This window comes from Tachypleus tridentatus, chromosome 10 (assembly GCF_004210375.1).
Source record: "Tachypleus tridentatus isolate NWPU-2018 chromosome 10, ASM421037v1, whole genome shotgun sequence".
In the NCBI taxonomy this organism is placed as follows: domain Eukaryota; kingdom Metazoa; phylum Arthropoda; class Merostomata; order Xiphosura; family Limulidae; genus Tachypleus; species Tachypleus tridentatus.
Window position 1 is genome coordinate 133,196,850 of NC_134834.1, and position 22,545 is coordinate 133,219,394.

General features: G+C 34.0%; 1 protein-coding gene across 1 annotated transcript in view; it reads left to right on the forward strand.

Annotated features, from left to right (window-relative positions):
• The first annotated feature begins 1,223 nt into the window (after positions 1-1,223).
• Positions 1,224-22,545, forward strand: part of LOC143230355 (rho-associated protein kinase 2-like) — a 115,117-nt gene continuing 93,795 nt past the window's right edge. Inside the window, 3 exon segments of the mRNA XM_076463785.1 lie at positions 1,224-1,496; positions 11,868-11,967; positions 22,059-22,140. Coding sequence (XP_076319900.1) covers positions 11,869-11,967; positions 22,059-22,140 — 181 coding nt within the window. The 5' untranslated portion in view covers positions 1,224-1,496; position 11,868.

A 22,545-nucleotide genomic window follows, 5' to 3' on the forward strand; every position in this document is an offset into this window, starting at 1 on the left:
AGTAGCCCAAGAGTTGGCGGTGGGTGGTGATGACTAGCTGCCTTCCCTCTAGTCTTACACTGCTAAATTAGGGACGGCTAGCACAGATAGCCCTCGAGTAGCTTTGTGCGAAATTCCAAAAAAACAACAAACAAACAAACTGATCGTGCGGAAAGCATAATTAGTTAAACAAAAATAGAAAGTAAATATGAGACCTAACCTATCATTCTATTTACCACTTGTCATTACGTTATATGGTTTTTCAGTCCTTTGTTTCAGTTTAAGCTATTTTGTTTTGGACTTATTTATTTTTAAACAAAAGAAAATAGGCTAGAAGCGGGACTGAATTTTAGGCGCATGACTGGAACCGACTCATTGGTTTCGGACAATATCACCCTTCATATTGACAAGGGCATCTCGAAAGAGCAAGACTAGATTTCCTATAGTGATGGAGTGTACATTACATAAAAGGCATTTTGAATTGTCATTTACTTACTAAATGAATCTAAATTATATACGATTAAAAGACTATGTAGCATTGATGCTTATAATTTATTATTCTGAAAATACAGGGTAGTTTTGTTCAGGGGTCGCGGGTTCGAATCCTGGTCGCACCAAACATGCTCGCCCTTTCAGCCGTGGTGGCGTTATAGTGTGACGGTTAATCTAACTATTCGTTGGTAAAAGAGTAGCCTAAGAGTTGGTGGTGGGTGGTGATGACTAGCTGCCTTCCCTCTGGCCTCACTGCTAAATTAGGGATGGCTAGCGCAGATAACCCTCATGTAGCTTTGGGCGAAATTTAAAAAACGAACAAAATAAACTTTTGATAGAATCATCTGCGTCTGATTGTGAAATTTTAGATTTAAGACACTCATATTTAAGGTGAAAGTTAAATGCTCTTTACTCTTTGGCTCCTTAAAACCAATATTTAGAGGAAAAAATAAAAACTAAGATAAAATGGGTACAAAAAGTAATACATCATGTTGCAATAAGTTCAGTGTGCCCTGTTTTCTATTTACTGCATTTCACCTATTACAACTGAAATGCTGTTCTATTAGGAATGATTCATCACATAATTACACGATAGTTTAAAATAGCTTGTTAAAACAAATTAATTAATAAAAATTAGACTTTAAGTATATAAAAATATTAATAAAGTTTTTTTCACGCAAAATTTTGTCTCACAATATAAGGTGGCAGCACTTTTACACTTTTATTAACCAAATGCGTTATGAAGTAATATTTTTTTATATTGCCTACTGCAGTAGTGATGTATGCATAGGCCTAACGCTGATACAAAAGTACAAGCTCAACAACCAATAAGCAGGATGTAGTTTTGCAGCCAAAATAGTTATGTTGACGTTATTCTGGGGTTCACCATGGAGTTATATTTTAGATTATTTATATTTCGTAAATTGTTATATGCACTGACAATTTACATATTGTATTAACTAAGGAAAAGGTTAAGAAAATAAAAAATAAGAAAACTGGACGTATCGAATCATTACCACTACCAGGTAGGCGTGACTCTAAATGGTAAAACATTGAAATTAAGAACTAACACTAGAAAGTAGAATAGAATTGTTGTTTACAGACTAAAGCAGTAAAAACAGAGCTGATATTTGGAAAAGTACACGGACGTTGGCTGCGGCTAAAATATTTCTGTTTTTTGCTCACATTACTGCTGTACAAAAGAAAATTGGTCCAGCCGTGTTAAATATGGAAATTATGATTCATTAGTACACATTATAGCCTTTTATAGCATTCTTCTACACACTGGCAGTGATACTGATAAGCTTACCATTTTCTTTTAAGATTAAGTTATACTGATAGGTTCAATGCTATTAATTTTTTATAATTCAAATACTTTATCTGTTCATTGTGTTAGCTGTTAACAGAAAATAACCACCACTTACATTATAAAGCTGTTTTTGAGATATCATAAGAAAATAAAATATCAACCATTCATATTGGCACTGGTCATGAATTTGCTACAGCAAGAAAGTGGTAGATAGGCTTATATATAACAAGTACCTATTGTTCACATGTTTCCATGGGAGGGACAGATAACCAGTCCTTTCTCTTCTCAGTGTAGCATAATACAAAACCATAAACTTTTATAGGGTTATTTGAAGGTTATAAAGTGGCCATAGCGATGATTTCAAAACGTAATCCTAATTTAACCTTTAAATTATTGACTTTTTCATATTATTCATTGCTGTTAAGGTTTACATATTTCCTTTAACACCATGTGAAAAACTTAAAGAAAGAGGTTAAATCACTCATTTTCTTTGTGAAATATTTAGGGAATCGTAGCAATAATTAGTGAGATAAATTGCAATATTGATAGTCTTTTTGTTTATATTTTTGATTCATAGATTGTAACTTATTACTAGGGACATGTAACCATTAATTCAAAACCATAAATCCATAAGAAATTTAATGTGTCATAAGTTTAGAAAAGTGTTTGAAAAAAAGGAGAGCCATACAGGTTGTTCAAGTTTTAAGGTACAAACTATTGCTGTACTTCTGTATCATTGTCTTAAAAACATCATTCTTTCAGTAGAAACCTGTCGAATGTTCTTGGTGCTTTAGTTCTTACATCCAGTAGTTTTAACTGTTTGTGCCATATATAGGACATAACCAATTACTGTATAAATTGATTATGTTGCTGAACTACTGTCATCAAAATATAACGTAATATAATGAACAAATAAATTATAAGGAAGTATAATTGTCACTTTGCTACAAAACAGTAATTAAATATGGTAAAGTGACCCTCTTATATATCATGAGTTAGTATTTAAAACAAATTCAATATGAAAGATTCAAATGTTATTACAAAAACTTTAACCTTTCTATTCTTACAAAAAAATTACCTTATGCCTTGTAACATAAATACTTTGGAGCTTACTATTGAAACGCTGCTCATTGTGTAGGAGTGTGTATGTGGTGTCATCTCAGTGCTTTGGCAAACTAAGGATGTTATAATATGCATTGTAGAATGAAAATGCAGTGACGGTGAAATCCAACATTGAACTTTTGTTGAAATAAACTGTGAATTAAACAGTGCTTTCTTATTCCTAAAGAGTTCATAGTTTTTGTTCTGATCTAATCTGTTCCGATTCCCTGATGTTACATTTAATTCTTATACTCATTTTTTGTGTGCTTTTGTAAATATATTTGGGCAAAATTATTTTTTGCTTACTTTTACGATATTGAAGATGAAATCTCAGTCTGAAATGTTCATTGAACACAATACTTTTTGATATTACTGTAATTTTGGTTGTTTTATTATTACACCCTTTATACAAGTAATATTTATGTTGTCAGCTAGTGAGGTATTACATTAGGTTATAAATTATTTTCTTTATTATTAATACTAGCTCTAGGTTGAAGTATTTGCTGTGGTTTTCATTATGTATGTGGCTTTTTTGGAGGTGGGTGAGATGAGGACATTCTAACTCTGGTATCTTGATGTTTTGAAAACCTTTGAAGTTCCTCACATAACATTTAATGATTTGGATCTTTGTGAAACTGTAGAAAATTTAAAAGTATATATAATCTTTGTTTAATGTTAGAAGCTTCATGGAAAGTAATGCATCCAAGTTTAATGATGATAGAAAGATGTTTGGAAAGGTAGATTCTTTTATTCAAAAGGACTTTGTCAGTCTTGGAAAATTAAGAAGAAAATGGGAAATGGGTTATAGAGAAGTTAAGTAAATGGGATATGAAAGGAATAGGATTTAGGTGTTAATGGTGATAAAAAGTGTATAGCTATCAGAGCATGAAAATAAGTACCACCTGCACACAGTTATAAAAATTGTTAGACCTTAGTGTGGCATAAAATAATTACTCCTAAAAACTATTTATTTCTAGTATTTCCTACCTGCCCCTCATTTTCAAATACCTAAGCATTCACAACAAACATCTAAAACTGTCACATCAAACTTTGAGGACTTTCCTTCTTTGGTCTTATATCATCATATGGCTGAAACCTGAGCCATGGTAGGCTAGCTTAGATATAAATAGATTTGGACACGGATTTAAGTGGGTTATAAAGATAAATATCAAATTGAGTTGAGATATTGACAAATTAGATTTTATTAGATCTAGGCCCAAATCTAGTGTTTGGCTTGCATTTATCCATATAACTAGACTAATGGAAATCTGAGCTTCAATTCTAGCAATGATACTAAAAATGAAGTATTACATAACTTGGTCTCCAACTTTAAAGGCTTCATCAGTATTCCAAAGATTTATGTTCATGTCTTCTGACTGGCATTAGGACCCCTGCAGTATTTCAGTGATACTTATGTTAGGTATATCCCTCAAAACAGTATATATCAAGTTAATAATAATAATTGTATGTATGCATTAACTTTGTGACCAACACACATTTGAATTCTGATCAGGCAAAGATTGTTTGGCAACTTAGTAAATAGTTAATTGATCTACAAGTTGTCATTATTTTTAGTCAAGAAAACTATTTTTAATGGTTTTTAACAGTGAGATCATGAAGTAATACAATTAAAAATTTAGATATTGATTTATGTTCAAAGCACATTCCCTTTATGCTTACCAGAAATTACAATATTGCCTTATCAATATGTAGCATGAGATGGTTGCCAGCTAAGTGCATGCTTTTAAATCTTTATGTGCCCAATATAATTTTTAGGAGCATTTGCCCTTTATTCAGTCAGTCCCTTGAATTATTTTGTAACCTTTAATAAAGTATCTTGCTCTTTTCTCAAAAGAAAGTAAGTTATGATATCTTAACCCTTCCATCCCCAAAATCATCCTGGAAGCACTCCTATCAATTCTTTCCAATAAATCAATACTCATTTTTGATAAGGAGACACTATAGAGAGTTCCAAGTGAGATCTAAGTAGTACAGGATAGGCAGAAAGTCTGGGCACCCACCCTCATGAAAAGGAATTTATTCTTATTGACATACATATGTATCTCACATTCACACATATAACAAAAGTTTTTCATTGATCCAAAATGTTTGTCTGTTGGCTTTTATTTTCATGACATAGGATGTTTCCACTTGAGATGTGACATTCTTATAAGTAATCTAGAAATGACCATAGTGAAGTATTTAAAATTTTTTTTTGTTTCTAAACAATAATCAGTTGTTTCATTTTGCTCTCTTGCCATAATCATTACTAAAACCTGAAAAACTAAATTGTTAACATGCACTTTAACCAAGGAAGGGTGCCTAGTCTGTTTGCCCACTCTGTAGTTTGTATGTAGAGAATTACCTCTTTTTGTCTTTTAGTCAGTGCGTGTAAATATACCTTCAATTTCCATTAGCTTTACAACAACTAACAGAACACAGCTTTGTTGGCTTCAGTGAGTTATCCACCACAACATTAAGATTGACTTTTTTCAGTTATGTTATTGTATTGGTTCCCATTTCTGTTAAATGGGTGACTAAAATTATGATAATCCAAATAATGAATTCCATTACTGTGTAAGCATAAACCCTTGCACTTATTGTAATTAATGGTAATTTGCCAAATATTTATTGAATTTATCAGTTGATCAAAGGTATTCTATAATACTTTTAACATCATCAATAGAGTAAAAAAAATAAAATGTTTAATATCTTCTGCAAACTTTGAAAATTATGCTACTAGCAGTATCATTCATGTAAATAAGAAAAAAGCAAAGACCCAAGCATTTACCACTGAGACAGTTCATTAGTAACAAGAGTTCATTATATTCTTGGAATGGTAAATCATGATTACATGCACTGCAATTGTCATATCAGAAAACTTCACATATTTACCTTAACCCTCATTAATCAGATCTCTGGAGCATAAAGTGGAGAATTTGCTGAAATTTTGATAGAGTTATAGCTTTTGAGTTTTAATTATATAACATTTCTAATGTGAAACAAAATCTAAGAGTATTGAAAAGAAAATATCAAAAAGTTCTTTTCAAATAGAATTATTAACAAAGTAAAAGCCTGCAAATAATTTGTTAAACTGAAGTTGCTTCTAATTACACCATTATTGCTATAAATATTATTAATGTAGTAGGTCACAGGCATTATAGTATGTATTATAAGGTATTATATGGCCATATAAGGTTGTCCTTGCATATCTACCTTTTATTTTTTTACAAAATAATTGATTCTTATCTTAAAGGTCTGTAAAGTGCTAGTCTCCATATTGAAAGTATAAACTCATTCCATAAGGTGCTTGACCTGTTAGGAAAATAAAACTGCCTTAACTGAAACCTAGCCTGTCTTTTTCCAAACTTTTAACTTTTGTCCTGTTATTTTATTACTGTTAGAACATGGCATAAACAAACCAGAAGTCTTTATCTTGCTGATCCCTTGTATAGATGTGTAAGCTTTAGTAACATAATCTGTTATATTTCCTCTCTCCTAAAATAAAAATAAGAGATCTTAACTTATCTATGTAAGATAATATTAGTAGTCATTCTCTGAACTTTCTGAAATTAGTCAATATCCTTTCTTACATAGAGAGAAACTTGTAAATAGCATTCCAGGTGAGGCCTAACTTATGATTTATTATGTTACAGATGCTATAAGCATTATACACTTTCAAGTTCATCAGTCAGTTTTGAAACATCTCAATTTCCTAATGTATTTTTTAACCAAAGAATCCCAAAGAGCCAATCTTTGGCTATAAAAGGAGCTTTAAACACCAACTTTACATGTACCCAGAATATAAAAGGTTAATTGAAGTTTAGTCTAATTTTATCTGAGTTAAATAAACTAAAAGATCTAGTCTGTAAGTAACAAACATTTTTCTGTTACATTAGTAAAACAGTTTTTATTTTTATTTATTAATGTAAAAGCATGAAGTGATATCAGGTACAACTAGCTAAAAATACTCAGATAAAGGTGAATGAAAATAGCCTCTTTAAGGCTATATATTTAATAATGTAAAGGCATGATGTGATAATATTAGATTCAATTAACTAAAAATACTCAGAGATGAATGAAAATAACCTCTCTAAGCTGATCAGCCTTTAAATTTCCAAGTTTACAGTTCACTTGATAGAGCTCTTAAAGCTCTCTCTGTGATACAATTGACTTTGATAAATGTTTTGACATGCAAGTTTATGGAGGCTATTTATTCATCTGGTGAGAGAAACCATTTTTATAACAAAAGTATCTTAACAGCTGTCAAAGATTAAGTTGGCTTGGTATTCTAATGTAATTTGTCCTGAAGTGTGGATCTTTAAAAAATTTTGTTAATATTTTCTTTTGATTATGGATGTGAAAAGTGTTTTGATGACTAATTCTAAATTTCTGCTGAAAGTTTGTGTTTTTGTGCTGTTTTTTGTTTTTCCTAGTATATAATGCTTTATCATTTTCTGTTTTGTTAGTATTTTTTTCAGTCAATTTAGTTGTTGGTTGTAGTGTTTATATATGGCCAAGTCATGTTCTTGGATTTGGGGACAAAATATTCTTATAAAGAAATTTAGTGATCAGTTGTTTTGACTTTAGTAGAATATGTATTTTGTATGTATAATAATGTTGATATAAAACTTGGGTTTATCTTTGCTTTTGTAGGTTTAGTTTCTTGTCTTGCCTGTCATGAAGTTAATCATTGGGATGGAAGCTCTTTTTTGAGAGGCTGAAAATTTTGGAACATATCTTGGCCACAGAGTTTGGCTTTTTGTTATAGCTAATTTCTTTTTTTTTTTAAGTGGCTGAATTATTAAATGTCTGCTTTCAGTTAACAATGGTGCACAAATTTCTGCATATCATCTGACAAGGATATCAAGGAATAATTAAAAAAAGCTGTTTCCTTCATAAATACTTTATAATTTTGTTCATCAAGTTTCTTGAGTTTAGATAGTGAAGAAAATATTGGTAGTTTGTATTTCCAATCACAAGGCATTCTTACAGATGACTGATCCAGATAACACAGGCCTGTGAATTTAAATTTGATGAAAGTAGTTTTCGTTTTAATAACAGATTTTCCACAATTCAGCTAAACAAATTTAAAAAGTAATATTCATCTTTCTTTCATGTAAGGATTTTTACAAATCGGGAAGATAAAAATCCTTTACTTAGACCAAATTTACCACATATATAACAGAATATATTTGAGTCATTTACATATCCTATTGGTGCCACCACAATTAATAAGTGATATTGAAAAGAAAAAAATGTCAGAGTGCACACACAAACAGTTACTATCCAGAAAGGACGTTATGTGGTTTGTTAACCATTTATATGCTAGTTGTGTTTCTCATGGGTTCTAGAACAATCGGTATTACTTTCAAGTTGTGACTGGTCATGAGAAATCTGTAGCGAGTGGTTTTTAACATTTTAAACATAACAAAAGGTAACCCAGTTTCAAAGAAAATAAGTCACTTGTGTAAAAGTACACATGACATTTTGTGGAAAATCTTAAGTTATTGAGAAAAATGGATATTATTTAAGGATTTGGTATACAGGAATTACTGTAGAGCATGTAAACATTTTAAGACAATAAAACCACTGCAGGCCTTTGTAATTGGAGATTTGAAGAGTACTGGACTACAGTGTGTGACTGTATCTCTCCCCAATCCCTGATTGGCATAACTTGGAACTAAAGTCAAATTTGGAAGGTGAACAATCATAACAATTCTTATTTACAATAACAAACACTAAACAAAAACAAGAGCAGTTTTATTATTGTAGGTGTGAAATTGGTAAGAGACATGTTGTTAAACCTTTAATTAGTTTAGTTTGTTTCTCTCCGTAAGTTAAACTAAAATCCCATGAACCTTAAATGAAAACAAAAGTTACAGTTTAAATATTTAATCATTACACCAAGCTAAATCATAACTCAGGTCACAATAATTGAACTTTTATTAAAAATACACTTTAACTAAATTGCTCTTGCTAAAATTTAAGTACCAACATTGGAAATACTTGTATTAACCAAGAAGCTTAAAGTTTTTCATGTTAGTAATCACTGGATTCTAGTTAGAAAGTAATAACTTTAAATGAAACAAAAGATTAAAATGTTCTTTGACAAGTTAAAAGTTATTTTAATTTTTGAGAAATCATGTGAAATTTGTTATCTGCAAAGACAATTATGGCTTTAAATACAAAACATTAGCACTTGCAAAGTCAGGTTTGCACACATCACACACAGTTCTTATCTGCTGTGAACCGAGTACTAAGGCATGGTGGCCCCTGACTATTATCCAAGTCTTATTTCTGAACATCATATGCTATCTTCCTTAAAAGAATCTTGGTTAATTGCAAATTATGAACTAATATATTGTATACACCTAAAGAGGTTGAAATGTCTACTTGAACAACTCTGTATCTGAACTAGAAACCCTGAAAAATACTTTAATTTCAAAAAGTTTATTTATTAGCTAATAGGTTAGCAAATACATTGTACTGTCTTATACTGCATCTGTAATAATGCAAAGGAAAAAAATAGTGCTATCAATATGGCATCTCCAGAAATGTTTTAATACAGAATTATGAAAATACTAGCAGTTATTATCAACAAAAAAGTTTAATAATTGATTCAAATACAAAAAACTGAAGATCAACTGAAACTCTTAAGATAATAACAATATAGAATGTGCTATTCCAATAATCTGATGAATATGATTCTTATTATTATCATCCCCATAGTTTGAACATGGTTTTAAAATAACCGTTTCACTTTCAAATACTATAAATAAATTCTTGATCTTTATCAGTTCTCTTAACTGTGAAACAAAGTTTCAGATATCAGTGTACTTACCTAAATTTCTCCTCCTTCAAAACTCCAATATTTTCAAGTTTCTTTCTAAATTTCCCAGTATATAATTTAAAATTTTTGTAATTGAAATTTAGTACACATGTCCTTTTCAGTTTGCTAATTCTAGCATTAGGCTTTTTAGTTAAAAAAAAACAAACAGAAAATTGGCTGGTCATGATATTTATCATCAACCAATTTGCAAATGCTTCTGCCTAAATAATATAGATACCAAAGCTGTTAATACATAAACAACTAAAGGCCCAAAACAGACCAAGTCATCTGGTCTACAAATTGTAAGAAATCCCCTAACTTTTTTTGTCTATTTATTATGCTTCCCATTAATTTAAAGAGTATCAAATGTAGTAATTAATCTCTTACAAAACACTTTATCCTATGCTTTCTGAAATAAAAAGTATAAAAATTTGCTGGGAAAGTTTTATCCAAAGTAGCCCTTTTTTAAAATTATTCTAAGTATTGTTGATTAAAAAATATATATTGTGTGAGAGCTGTGCAAAGCTTTTAGTTTCTTTATACTTTCCTTACCAAAGCATCCCACCTGAGGTTGTGTTTTCCTTCCTTGGTTGGCCATACTGTTTCAGAACAGATAATCTGCCATTGCTCCTTTTGGCCTTCGAATCCAGGTTCAGTTGGATGAATTGGGTTTGTACTTGGATAACACTGCTGTATCCACTGGTCAGCCCATCCCACCATGGCCTCTTACAGTCCCCAAATGTGACCTATCTTTACGTCATCTGAGAAAAGCAGATATTCTTGATTGGAAATACTGACTGTTATTTGCTGAACATCTTTTGAACCATCCTTCCATTCCTATTTATACAGATGATTTGAAATCAGGTGACTGTGTAGGTTGTGTTATGGTTTGTTGAGGTTCAGTGGTTGCACGCAGAATCCCCTCCACAGCTTCTGTGTTCACTGCTGAACTGTATGCCATTTCTCTTGCCCTGGATCACATAGAAGCTAAGCAGTACTCACACTGCACTATTTATACTGACTTGCTTAGTCTTCTACTGTCCTTGGAATCGCTTCACATTAGTTCACACCCTGTTCTCACCGATATTGAAAACTGACTGGCCCATTTCTCTTTAACATCTACTTCTATCCAGTTTTTCTGGATACCGGGTCACGTTGGTATTCACGGGAAAGAGCTCACTGACATCACAGCTAAATCTATTTGCTCTAGCACTATCACCACTGTGCCTATTCCATAATTGGACTATGGTCCTGTATTTAAGGCTTGGCTCCATGCTAGCTGGCAGTCGACTTGGAGTGAGTAATGCAAAAACACCTTTTTCAAATAAAGCCCTATATTAGACTTTGGTCATCTTGCTTCCATAAGAATCGGAAAGAGGAAGTTGTTTTAATTAGACTAGATATTGGTCACAGTTTTTGACTCATGGTTTTCTTTTATCTGGAACTGATGCAACAATGTGTAGTTTTTGTAACACTCGGATCACAATAAGCTACATTTTACTTTCTTGCCATCCTTACAATTCTTAATGACAACACCATTTTAAATATGTTCTTTCCCAAGGTTTGTCCATAATGTTAAACAGTGTTATTGGTGATGGTGACACTGTCCACCTTGGAAATGTTTTCAGTTTTTTAAAGGCCATTTAATTTTTTTTTTTTAATTTATACATTAGACCATTTTTTAGTATGATTCCCTTTTAAGAATCACAGTCCATCTAGTTTGATTTGAAATTGGAAAATGGCTGTAACATCAAATAACTGGAAACCAGGACTGGAAAAGCCAACTTCAGGTGACTGATGGTGATTTTTATACTTACCTGTTAGTCTTCCTAGCAAGTTATGATAATTAGTTATGCTACAGAAAGTCCTTTACACCTTGTATTACTTTAGTTTTTCTCTTAACATTGTGGACTAGATGTAAACATTGGTTTTATGCTATTTATGTTTTTTTAACTTTTTGTTTTACCATGATTTCCCTTTGTGAATTTTACTAAATTTACTTTAATTTTAACTTTTTGCTGGATGTTTGGTGCAGATAGCCTAGCTGCTATGTGCCATAAAACACCAAATCAACCAACCAACCAACCAATCTTTATATTTAAAAAAATTGCATTTTAAAAAAAATGTGTCAAAGATGACATTTATTGTGAACAGGATGGATACCATACAAGATGTGGAGAGGAAGAGGAGGTTACAAGAACTGGAGGAACTCTTGGTGGACCATATGTCAGAAATCAACATTGATAGTTTACTGGTAAGGACAAAAGATGAATCTGTACCATTTTGATGAATGTTGTTATTAAGTTTTATTTTATAGTAGTATTGTTAGGTTAATTTTTTTTACCTTTGCATACTATATTATTATTTTTTAAACATTTCTGTACTTTCACCTTTAAATATTATGTTGCTTTTTGAGCAAGTTCCAATACAATGCCTTCTCTCTTTTTGCATAATTGCTTTTCTCATTCAGTGCAGCCCTGTATATAAACAAAATATTTCTCTTGCCACTAGTCTTGATACATCCACCTACCCCACATAGTAAATGTTGTACATTTGTGCTTCAGCATACAAATAAGCCTTCGACAAAACTCTACTAACAGTGACAAATCCTAATGGCATGTTTGGCTTCACGTATGTGGTAGAACTCTATCTTCATTTTCCAGTTTTTGAAGATGTGTTCAAATTTTGTCCATGTTTTATTTTGATTTTTAATTTTTTTTTCTTTTCCCACAACTTTTTTGCTTCTGCTTCTTTCTTTCTTTTTTTTAAATATGATTCACCTTCAGTTAATGTAGGTTATGACCTCTATATGTGGTCTCTATTGTTTCCTGATCTCAGACCTTTTGTAGTGAACCTGGACAAAATGATAAACATTTGAATAGTTTGTTTTTTTTACCATCTTATCCTTCTATGCAATTCCATAATCTTCCTTTCATTGCCCTCAGATTGTTTTCATCTTTTCTAGATATTGTGTTACAGGTATGTCTTGTGTCTTCTCCTTTCCTTTTACATTTTGCCTCTACCTCTAACTACCTCCCCCCTGCAGTTTCCAGATATTGAGGTCTATGCTGACCAGTTTGTGCTATAGTTATGTTCTTGGGTCCAGTACCTTCTTTTTCTTGCATTCCAATTGAGTGTTTTTATTTTAAGTTTTCTCCTTCATGTTTATTTATTTTTGTCTCCTTTGTCCTTTTTATCCTATGCCTCTTCCTGATTAGGACTTCACTATGGTTTTTCATGCCCTTACCCTACCTACTTTTAAACCTTTGGCCACCTGTTCCCTGTACCATTTGTCCATCAAGGCCTAATTTTTGTTCCTGTTTGCCTGTGATCATTGTCGGTCAGATATTTTCACCCTTAATGTATATGTCCATTATCATGGGAAATATCATGGAGAGAGGAAAGGTTCCAATGAAAACAAATGGAAAGGAGAACACAGAAAAAAGTCATGTGGGCAACATAAAAATGTACAGTATGAACAGAAAAGAGCAGATGATCCAGACTGAAATGGGAAATGGAAGGAAGGGAAATGTGACATCACCTTCATGAGTTGTCAACATGTTGAGAAACAAACTCAATCCAGATATAGAACACTGGCAAAGTGATAATGCACATATGATACATAATCACTTTAACACATATAGAACATGGCTTTTTTTCTGTGCCTCCAAGAGAATCGTTTTCAAAACAAATGAAAAGCCTTTTGACCTCCGTGGTTAAAAAGGTTGATGAATCAACTTCCACACCCATCTCTGTTCCTCCCATACCTTCCAACAAACCTCAAGATCCATGTCCTTCAGTTTCAAATACAGGCATTTCTTCTGATACATCTTTTTCTCCCACCACAAGAGACAAAACAATTATTCGTTTGCATCCTCAGTCACTGGATTCCCCTTCCAATAACAAAAACCTGCCCACCCGACCCAGAGCAGGATCCATGGAGGTTGACAGACCTCCTCCGACTAAAGACAGTAAAGAAAAAAGACGTGGTCGTAAACCGAAGGGTTCTCCAGCCACTTCACCTACCCGTCCTTAAAAATGGCCACCTTGATACAATGGAACTGTCGAGGTTTACAATCTAATCTGGATGATATCAAAACGCTGATTGCTTCCTACCATCCTGTTTGTCTTTCTTTACAAGAAACATTTCTCAAAACTGCTGATACTGTCTCCATTCGGCAGTTTTCTCTGTACAGAAATGACAGGTTGTGTGATGGTCGAGTACATGGAGGGGTGGCACTGTTGGTTGATCAACACGTGCCCACCCTGTCTTTTGTCACTCAACACACCCTTGGAGGCTGTAGCCATCCGTGTTTCCTTGTTCTCTCTACCTGTCCCCTGGAGAGACATTTGATCAATCAGATCTTGATGCTCTCGTTGAACAGTTGCCATCTCCATTTCTAATCCTAGGGGATTTTAATGGACATCATCCCCTCTGGGGAAGTGCTATTATTGATGGGAGGGGCCGATCTGTAGAGCGGATGCTCTCTGATCACAATCTTTCTCTTTCAGTACTGGTTCTTCCACTTATTTTCATGCACCTAGTCAGTCCTTTACCACTATTGATCTCTCAGTTTGCTCCCCTTCATTATTCTCCCATTTTTCATAGAGGGTTTACAGTAATCCACTAGGCAGTGATCATTTTCCGATCCTTTTGAGAGAGACTGGCCGTGGTTGATGCCACCCTACCCGCGTGCCCTGGTGGAAGCTGGATCAGGCAGACTGGTCTACTTGATCCTGCCATCGTAAATCAGCCATCAATAGACGACTGTGTAGCAGCGGTAACTGACTGTATTACACATGCAGCTGCTTAGTGTATTCCTAAAACCTCGACACGTTTTCCACGATATCCTCATCCGTGGTGGAATCCTGCTTGCCACTTAGCACGGAAGGCTCAAAAGCGAGCCTGGGATACTTTTCGTAGATATCCCACACTTTCAAACCGGGTTGCTTACCAACGGGCCCGTGCACATGCTAGGTGGGTAAGACGTCAAAGCCAGAAGGAATCTTGGATTAAGTTCACAACCAGCATATCGTCTACCACCAGTTCCAAGATCATATGGGACAGGATTCGAAAGGTTAATGGGCACTACAATTCTGTCCCCCTCTCGATCTTACTCTCTTATGGTCAGGAGGTGACTGATGTTCGGAACATCGCTAACACTCTAGGTGAAGCTTTTGCTGGGTATTTAGCACTTCTGCTTGTTCCTCCACCTTCCTGGCCATCAAGACTCGGGCAGAGCGATCACCTCTTTCCTTTCGAACTGACTGTTTCTTTGACTATAATTGTCCCTTTACCCTGGTGGAACTAAAAATGGCCCTTCATCGGTCTGCCAGTACGTCTGTTGGACCTGATGATATTCATTATGACATGCTGCACCATCTATCTCCTGCTTCTCTTGATGTCCTTCTGATTGTTTTCAACCTGATCTGGCAGGAGAATGTTTTTCCTGATGCCTGGTGCCAGGCTATTATTTTACCTTTCTCTAAGCCAGGGAAAGATCCCAAGATTCCTTCAAACTACCGTCCAATTTCTTTGACGAGCTGTCTCTGTAAGACATTAGAAAGGATGGTTAATGCTTGTCTTGTTTGGTTCCTCGAATCAAACAACCTCCTCTCGCCCACCCAGTGTGGGTTCCGTCGACAGCACTCCACCACAGACCACCTAATTTGTCTTGAAACATCTATCAGAGAAGCCTTTCTCAACCGCCAACATCTTGTATCAATATTCTTTGACATAGAGAAGGCTTATGACACAACATGGAGGTATGGCGTTTTGTGAGACCTCCATACATATGGGTTACGTGGCCATCTATCCATGTTTATTAAAAATTTTTTAATGGACAGGAGATTCCAAGTTGGTGTGGGTTCGACACTTTCCCGTTCTTTTGTACAGGAACTTGGAGTCCCTCAATGATGTGTATTGAGTGTTACTCTCTTCAGTATAAAGATAAATGCTATCACTGAACAACTCCCTCTCACTGTTGCGAATGGGCTGTATGTCGACAACTTTCACATCTCATGTCAGTCGTCAAACATGAGATATATTGAGCGGCAACTACAAACTGCCCTCAATTGTGTACGGAAGTGGACTCTGGCGAACGGCTTTAATTTCTCTCTCTCCAAAACTGTATGCATGCACTTTTGCCTTCGATGGGATATTCACCCTGATCCTGAACTTCATATCGGTGAAGTTTTGCTTCCAGTGGTCCCGGAGACCAAGTTCTTGGGGCTTATCTTTGATCGTAAACTGACCTTTATACCACACTTAAAGCACCTTCGGGTCAAATGCACAAGAGCACTGAACATCCTCCGTGTTCTCTCTTCTACCAGTTGGGGGCAGATCTCTGTTCAATGTTAAAGGTATATCGTGCTCTTATTAGATCGAAACTCGATTATGGATCAATGGTCTATGGCTCTGCCAGACCCTCGGCCTTAAAGATGCTGGACCCCATTCATCACCAAGGACTTCGACTCTGCACTGGGGCTTTCCGTACCTCTCCAGTTCAAAGTATATACATTGAATTTCATGAACCTTCTCTACACCTTTGCCGTTTGCAACTATCTTTACAATATACTTCGAAACTTCATTCCTTACCAAAGCATTCCACCTGGAAATGTGTTTTCCTTCCTCTGTGGGCAGTACTTTTTCAGAACAGACGATCTGTCATTGCTCCGTTTGGCTTTCGCATCCGGGCGCAATTGGATGAATTGGGTCTGTCCTTGGATAACATTGCAGATTCCACAGGTCGGCCCATCCCACCATGGCTTATTATAGCCCCCAAATGTGACCTTTCTTTCAGTCACCTAAAAAAGGCAGATACTCCAGATTGGAAATACCGTCTTTTATTCAATGAATATCTTTCAAACAATCATTCAGTTCCCATTTATACAGATGGTTCCAAATCAGGTAACTCAGTGGGCTCTGCTATGGTTTGCTATGGGTCAGTAGTTGCGCGCAGAATCCCTTCTACAGCTTCTGTGTTCACTGCTGAACTGTATGCCATATCTCTTGCCCTGGATCATATTGCAGCTGAGCAGTACTCCAACCGCACTATTTATACTGATTCGCTTAGTTATATACTTGCATTGGAATCGCTACACTTTACCTCACATCCTATTCTCGCTGATATTCGAAACCGACTGGCCCATTTCTCATTAGCAGCTACTTCAATCTAGTTTTTCTGGATACCAGGCCATGTTGGTATTCGTGGGAACGAGCTTGCAGACATGGCAGCTAAATATGTCTGCTTCAGCACCATCACTCTTGTGCCTATTCCGTACATGGACTATGGTGTTATCTTCAAGGCTCGGCTCCGTGCCAGCTGGCAGTCCACTTGGAGTGAGCAACGCGACAACAAACTTTTTCAAATCAAACCCAAAATTGGACTTTGGCCGTCTAGCTTCCGTAAAGTTTGGAAAGAGGAAGTTGTTCTCACTAGGCTATGCATTGGTCACAGTTTTTTTAACTCATCATTTTCTTTTATCTGGAACTGATGCACCAATGTGTAGTTTGTGTAACACTCAAATCACTATCAGCCACGTTTTACTTTCTTGCCATCGTTACAATTCTCAACGAAGGCAATATTTTAAACATATTTTTTCCCAGAGTCAGTCTGTAACATTGGACAGAGTTATTGGTGATGGTGACTCTGTCCACCTTGATAATGTTTTAAATTTTTTAATGGCCATTAATCTTTTTAATCTCATTTAAGTGTTGCATATTTATTCATTACACCTTTTTAATTGTGGTTCCTTTTTTACAGTTTTAATCTCTCTCATTCATTTTGACATTGGACAATGGCCAGAACATTAAATAACTCGACACCAGGACTGGAAAGGTCAACTTCAGGTGACTAACGCTACTATTTGAACTATCCGTTTGAACTACTCATTAGTCGTCCTGGCGAGTTGTTATTATACTTTTGCTGCATATCATTTCACACTTTTACTACTTAACTTTTTAGTACTGGCCATATTGACTCATAACCCGGAACCAGGACTGGAAAGACCAACTTCAGGTGACTGATGGTGGTTTTTATACTTACCTGTTAGTCTTCCTGGTGGGTTATGATCATTACCATTCTGCTACAGGTAGTCCTTTACAACTTTGTTGACTGGATGTCACCATTGGTTTTTACACCATTTTCTGTTTTAATTGCTGTTTTGTTTTTACCTTCATTTACTTTTACAAATTTTACTCCATTTACTTGACTTTATCTTGTTACTGGACATTTGGCTACTCATTGTTACAATTTTGCTATGTATCTTTTAAAGCTTCTATTCTTTTACATTTTGATACTGGTTGCTATGACACATAACCCAGAACCAGGACTGGAAAGACCAACTTCAGGTGACTGATGGTGGTTTTTATACTTACCTGTTAGTCTTCCTGGCGGGTTATGATCATTACCTTTTTGCTAGAGTAAATACCTTACAACTTCTTATACTCTGCCTTCTATCTTAACATTGTAGACTAGGTGTCAACATTGGTTTTATACTTTTTTGTTTTACCTTCATTTCCATTTATGTCTATTACTACATTTATTTATTTTTTTTTATTTTTTTTTACATTTTTACCGAATGTCTGGCGCAGATAGCCTCGCTGCTTTGTGCCATAAAACACTAAATCAATCAATCAATCAGTGTACATTTTAGATCCTGTTCTGCAGTGGGTGGTGCCTGTCCAGGTGTACTAAATCATAAAAGTTGCACCGTATGGCTGTCTGAGTCTGTAATGCCCACTCTTGAGATGGGATGTTCTATAAGTCCACTAGTATGTTCATTCACAATGTTTTGTGTCATAACTATGTCCATCCCAGACCATACCAACTCATGAACTATTATGAGTAAAGAAGTGTCAAGATGGTTGTCCATCCTTCTGAGCCTGATTGAAAAGGTCAGGACTGGCCTGCTTTTAAAAATAGTTTTATGGTCACCCATTACACTTCCTCTAGTGTTGCATTATAGATGATTTGAAGTCTCTTATTGCCTCAATCCTGAAGAGAAATACATGATTTTGTATGGTTATGGACTGGAGATGATCTAACAAAATGCCATTCAACTCTTTGGCTGGAATCCCTCATTCTATCATCACTTGGATGCTAGTTCCTAAATGGTCTGGTGTTGGATTAAAGCTGAATCAGCCAATGTAATTCCTCATATAGGTGGCTGATAAGTGGCCCTCATTCTACTGTGGCATGGGTGGTAAATTCCCAATGCTGCTTGGTTTTGGATTTGAGTGAACCATTACATAGCATTACTTCTTTCTGTCATCACCCAGATATTGGTTCCAGGGTGTCCTGTTTTCACTCGTACTGGTTTTGTGCACATGCCTTGCTTGGGTAGTTGGAATGAAAACTTTTTTCTTTCTGTTTCTGAAGGCTGAAGTGAAAATGTTTGGGACTTTCCTCCTACTGAGGACCAGAAGACAAATACATTATGCTGCCTGGTTATGAACTGGAGTTGCTCTACCATTTGTAGTCTGATGTGCCTTAACCACTTGATTGATACCATTTGGCACATCCATTTTTTCTGCATTTGTTCCTTTTCTACCTAAATTAGCAACAGATTTTCATGGTGGGCAAAGTGTTTAAATGTGGTGCAGTCACACTCCATGGATTGTTTTTTAAGAAATTATAACTTTCAATACAACACTTTATTTCCACTCATGTAATAGCTAGAAGCACACATTTACCTAAAATAATGTATTTCTGATAGATACCTCTTCTCCCACTTCCCACCCTTCCTCTCCACACTTCTAGTAGTAGTGTTTGTTTTTGCCTAATATCAAAGTGAAGATTGAGGGAACCAGCTGCACCAAAAGAGTGTATTGTACTCATACTTGTGGAAGATTGTTGTATACGTATTTTCATGCTACATCACAGCTGTACATGGGATATTAGCAAGCAAACATTTTGTGCATATAAAGAGCAGCAATGCACAAGAAAAACTATTTTGTGAAAGGAAGTGAGTATCTATTGGAAATACATTTCTAGTTTAAGAAAATTAAAACTTTCTAGAAGGTCAAATTCAAAATAGTGTTATATGCATGAATAGATAGATTATAATAGCAGTGAATAATTGTACAAGTTAAATAATTATTTTCCACTCTTTAAGAAGCTAGGAGAAATTTACATTAATGGCTTCTAATTCTTTTCCAGCTGATGATCAACTAGTTTTGATCTCTAAATTCCACAGACAGCTTCATACAGTGCTAAAATTTTAAAGTAATTTTAAAACATTAAATTTCATTATCTATTTTTTAAAATGCACAGAAATTGTATTGTGGGCCAGCTGAAATCTTCTCATGGATCCATGATTGGGAAACTGATGTATGTGAACTAAGAAAATTTTGTACTATGAATCATTCTTAAATTGAGAAAATGAAGGATTTTTTGAGATGCAGGAGTTTGACTTCATTAAATATGAAAGTAAAAAAAAATGGAATTAATTCAAACAAGTTACTCTACTGCTGAATTCATTTAGTGTATATCAATGTTATAACCTATGATACAAAACCCTAAGCTAGAATTTGAGCTTGTTTTAAATTCCCAACCTAATTATTTTATTATAATAATCTTATACACACAAGGAATAAGTGTATTACTATTTTCCCCACCTTTAGAAACTGTTAATTTTATAGTGTCTTATAATTGAAGGATGTTTTACACTGTTTGAGATTTTCTTTATTACACTACAGCTATTCCTCATACTATAAATAATATTTTTAGAAGCATGACAGTATTCTTTATTCCACAAGCAATATATGTATGTATGTCATTAGTAAACACCGAAATATATTTCTGATGAAGAATTAAAATAATACATCTGCCCCTTAATTTCAAATTCTACTGTAAGTAAAAGATTGTTACACGACATTTGTACCTCAAAACTATTAGAATACATATTGCATTGAAGTAACCTATTTGATGTTCTTGAACTTGTGTATGAAGTTACATTTGCTACGTAGATTTGAAACAAATCCATTATTACTCAAACTTCATTATTATAAAAATGTAGATAACTCATAATTTTATATTAAGGAAGCATAAGAACTATGTATAATTTTTTATTATTTTATTATTTTCAAAGGCATATTTATATCCCAATGGTGTATTTAAATTACATGATATAATTAGTTTAGTTGGAAAATGGGGTCTGGTTCTTGCTAATGAATATCTTGTATCCTGATTATTAGAGTATTGGCCCAATAAAAACTAGATCATAATTCCTTGTTAGTTTGTTTTGTAATAAACCTGTTGAACTGTGGCTTACCTACTGGACATTTATGATGCTTAGAATAGTAAGTATTGTATTCAGTTGTTGGCCATTGACCTTAAAGCATTTTCATAGACAATCTGACATGGTTTTATCTACCAACTGTGCACTTGTTTTTAGCTTGATGAAGCCTATGATACTAAGTGTAATATGAATGATTTGTGTATGTATTATATGGAAACAAGAATTATCATAGTGTACATGAGTGTATTACATGGAATTCAGAATTATTACATAATACATGCAGCCATACATTGGTATACCTGTTACTGAAACACTTAGTATGACCATAAACTCATAGTTGCAGTTTGAATTTTCAAGCTAACTTATTGATCCTTATATATATATGATATAAAATACAGCATGACATTAAAATCCACATTTCACTTAAGGGTACAATTATTTTATCAGTTTAAAACAATGAAACATAACTATGAAGATAAAGTGTTTGTGACTTGTAGTATTGTTTGTGTATATACATTGTTGTTCAATATTGTAGCTTACTGTACGATTTGAGCATGTAAACTTATTGCTAAATGATCACAACTCAGAATTCTTATGCTCTGTTTTACAATTAGATGAGTATTTAAAACTTAACATTAGACTTAATATTAGTTTTTGACATTTACAAATTATTCTAGAATAAACGATTACCAATGTTCAACAAGAAATGCCTCTAGCTTCCTTAACAAGTCTTAATATCTAGAGACTAAAATATACTAGTCTACAATGTTTTTGCTTAATTCAAAAGCTCTGGTTAAAAAAACATTGTATATTAAATATTACCAAGGTGATGATGTATTCAGATCATTTAATCCTGTAAATCTTAGTGTGCTAAAATATGGTTGAAAATGTGAAATATTATAACATTTGTTTTAACTTTTTTGTTATAGTTATGGCTCTTTTATTTTGTCTTGGACTCATCACAGGCTATGATCTTGCACTGTAGTTAGTTGCTTTTTTTTTCCCTAAGTAATGATAATTTTATAGACACAATGCAATCTTTAATCAAATGTTGTCAATTTTTGTTTGTTTGTTTGGTAATGGTAAGTTTTTCCTCTATAGGACACAGTGCAAGCTCTGATCTTAGACTGTGATCATCTTGCTCTAAGAAGAATGAAAAATTTTGAAAGTTTCTTAAACAGATGTAAGTAGACAAAAACTAATTAAAACATAAAGCTGATCCTACTTTTAAATATACTAGGTTTATTAAGTTTATACGATAAATTTCTGTAAAGATTTTCTTTGAAAAGGGGCATGAAAATTATTAGTCTGCTAATAAATCTTAACAGCCAACTGCAGAATTGTTAGTTGAAAATTAAATAAAATGACTTATTATTGACGTAAGTTATTTTTCTATAATCTGGAAATAATGAAGCTCTCTCGAATAAATTATTAAAAAAAACTAGATACAAAATATTAGCTAAAATAACACTTGATTTTTTATCTCCATAAACAGAACATATAATCATTCACTACATTATTAAAATCTGAGCATGAAGTGAGTATATTAGTGATATTTCAAGAATAACTTTCCATACATAAAAACTAA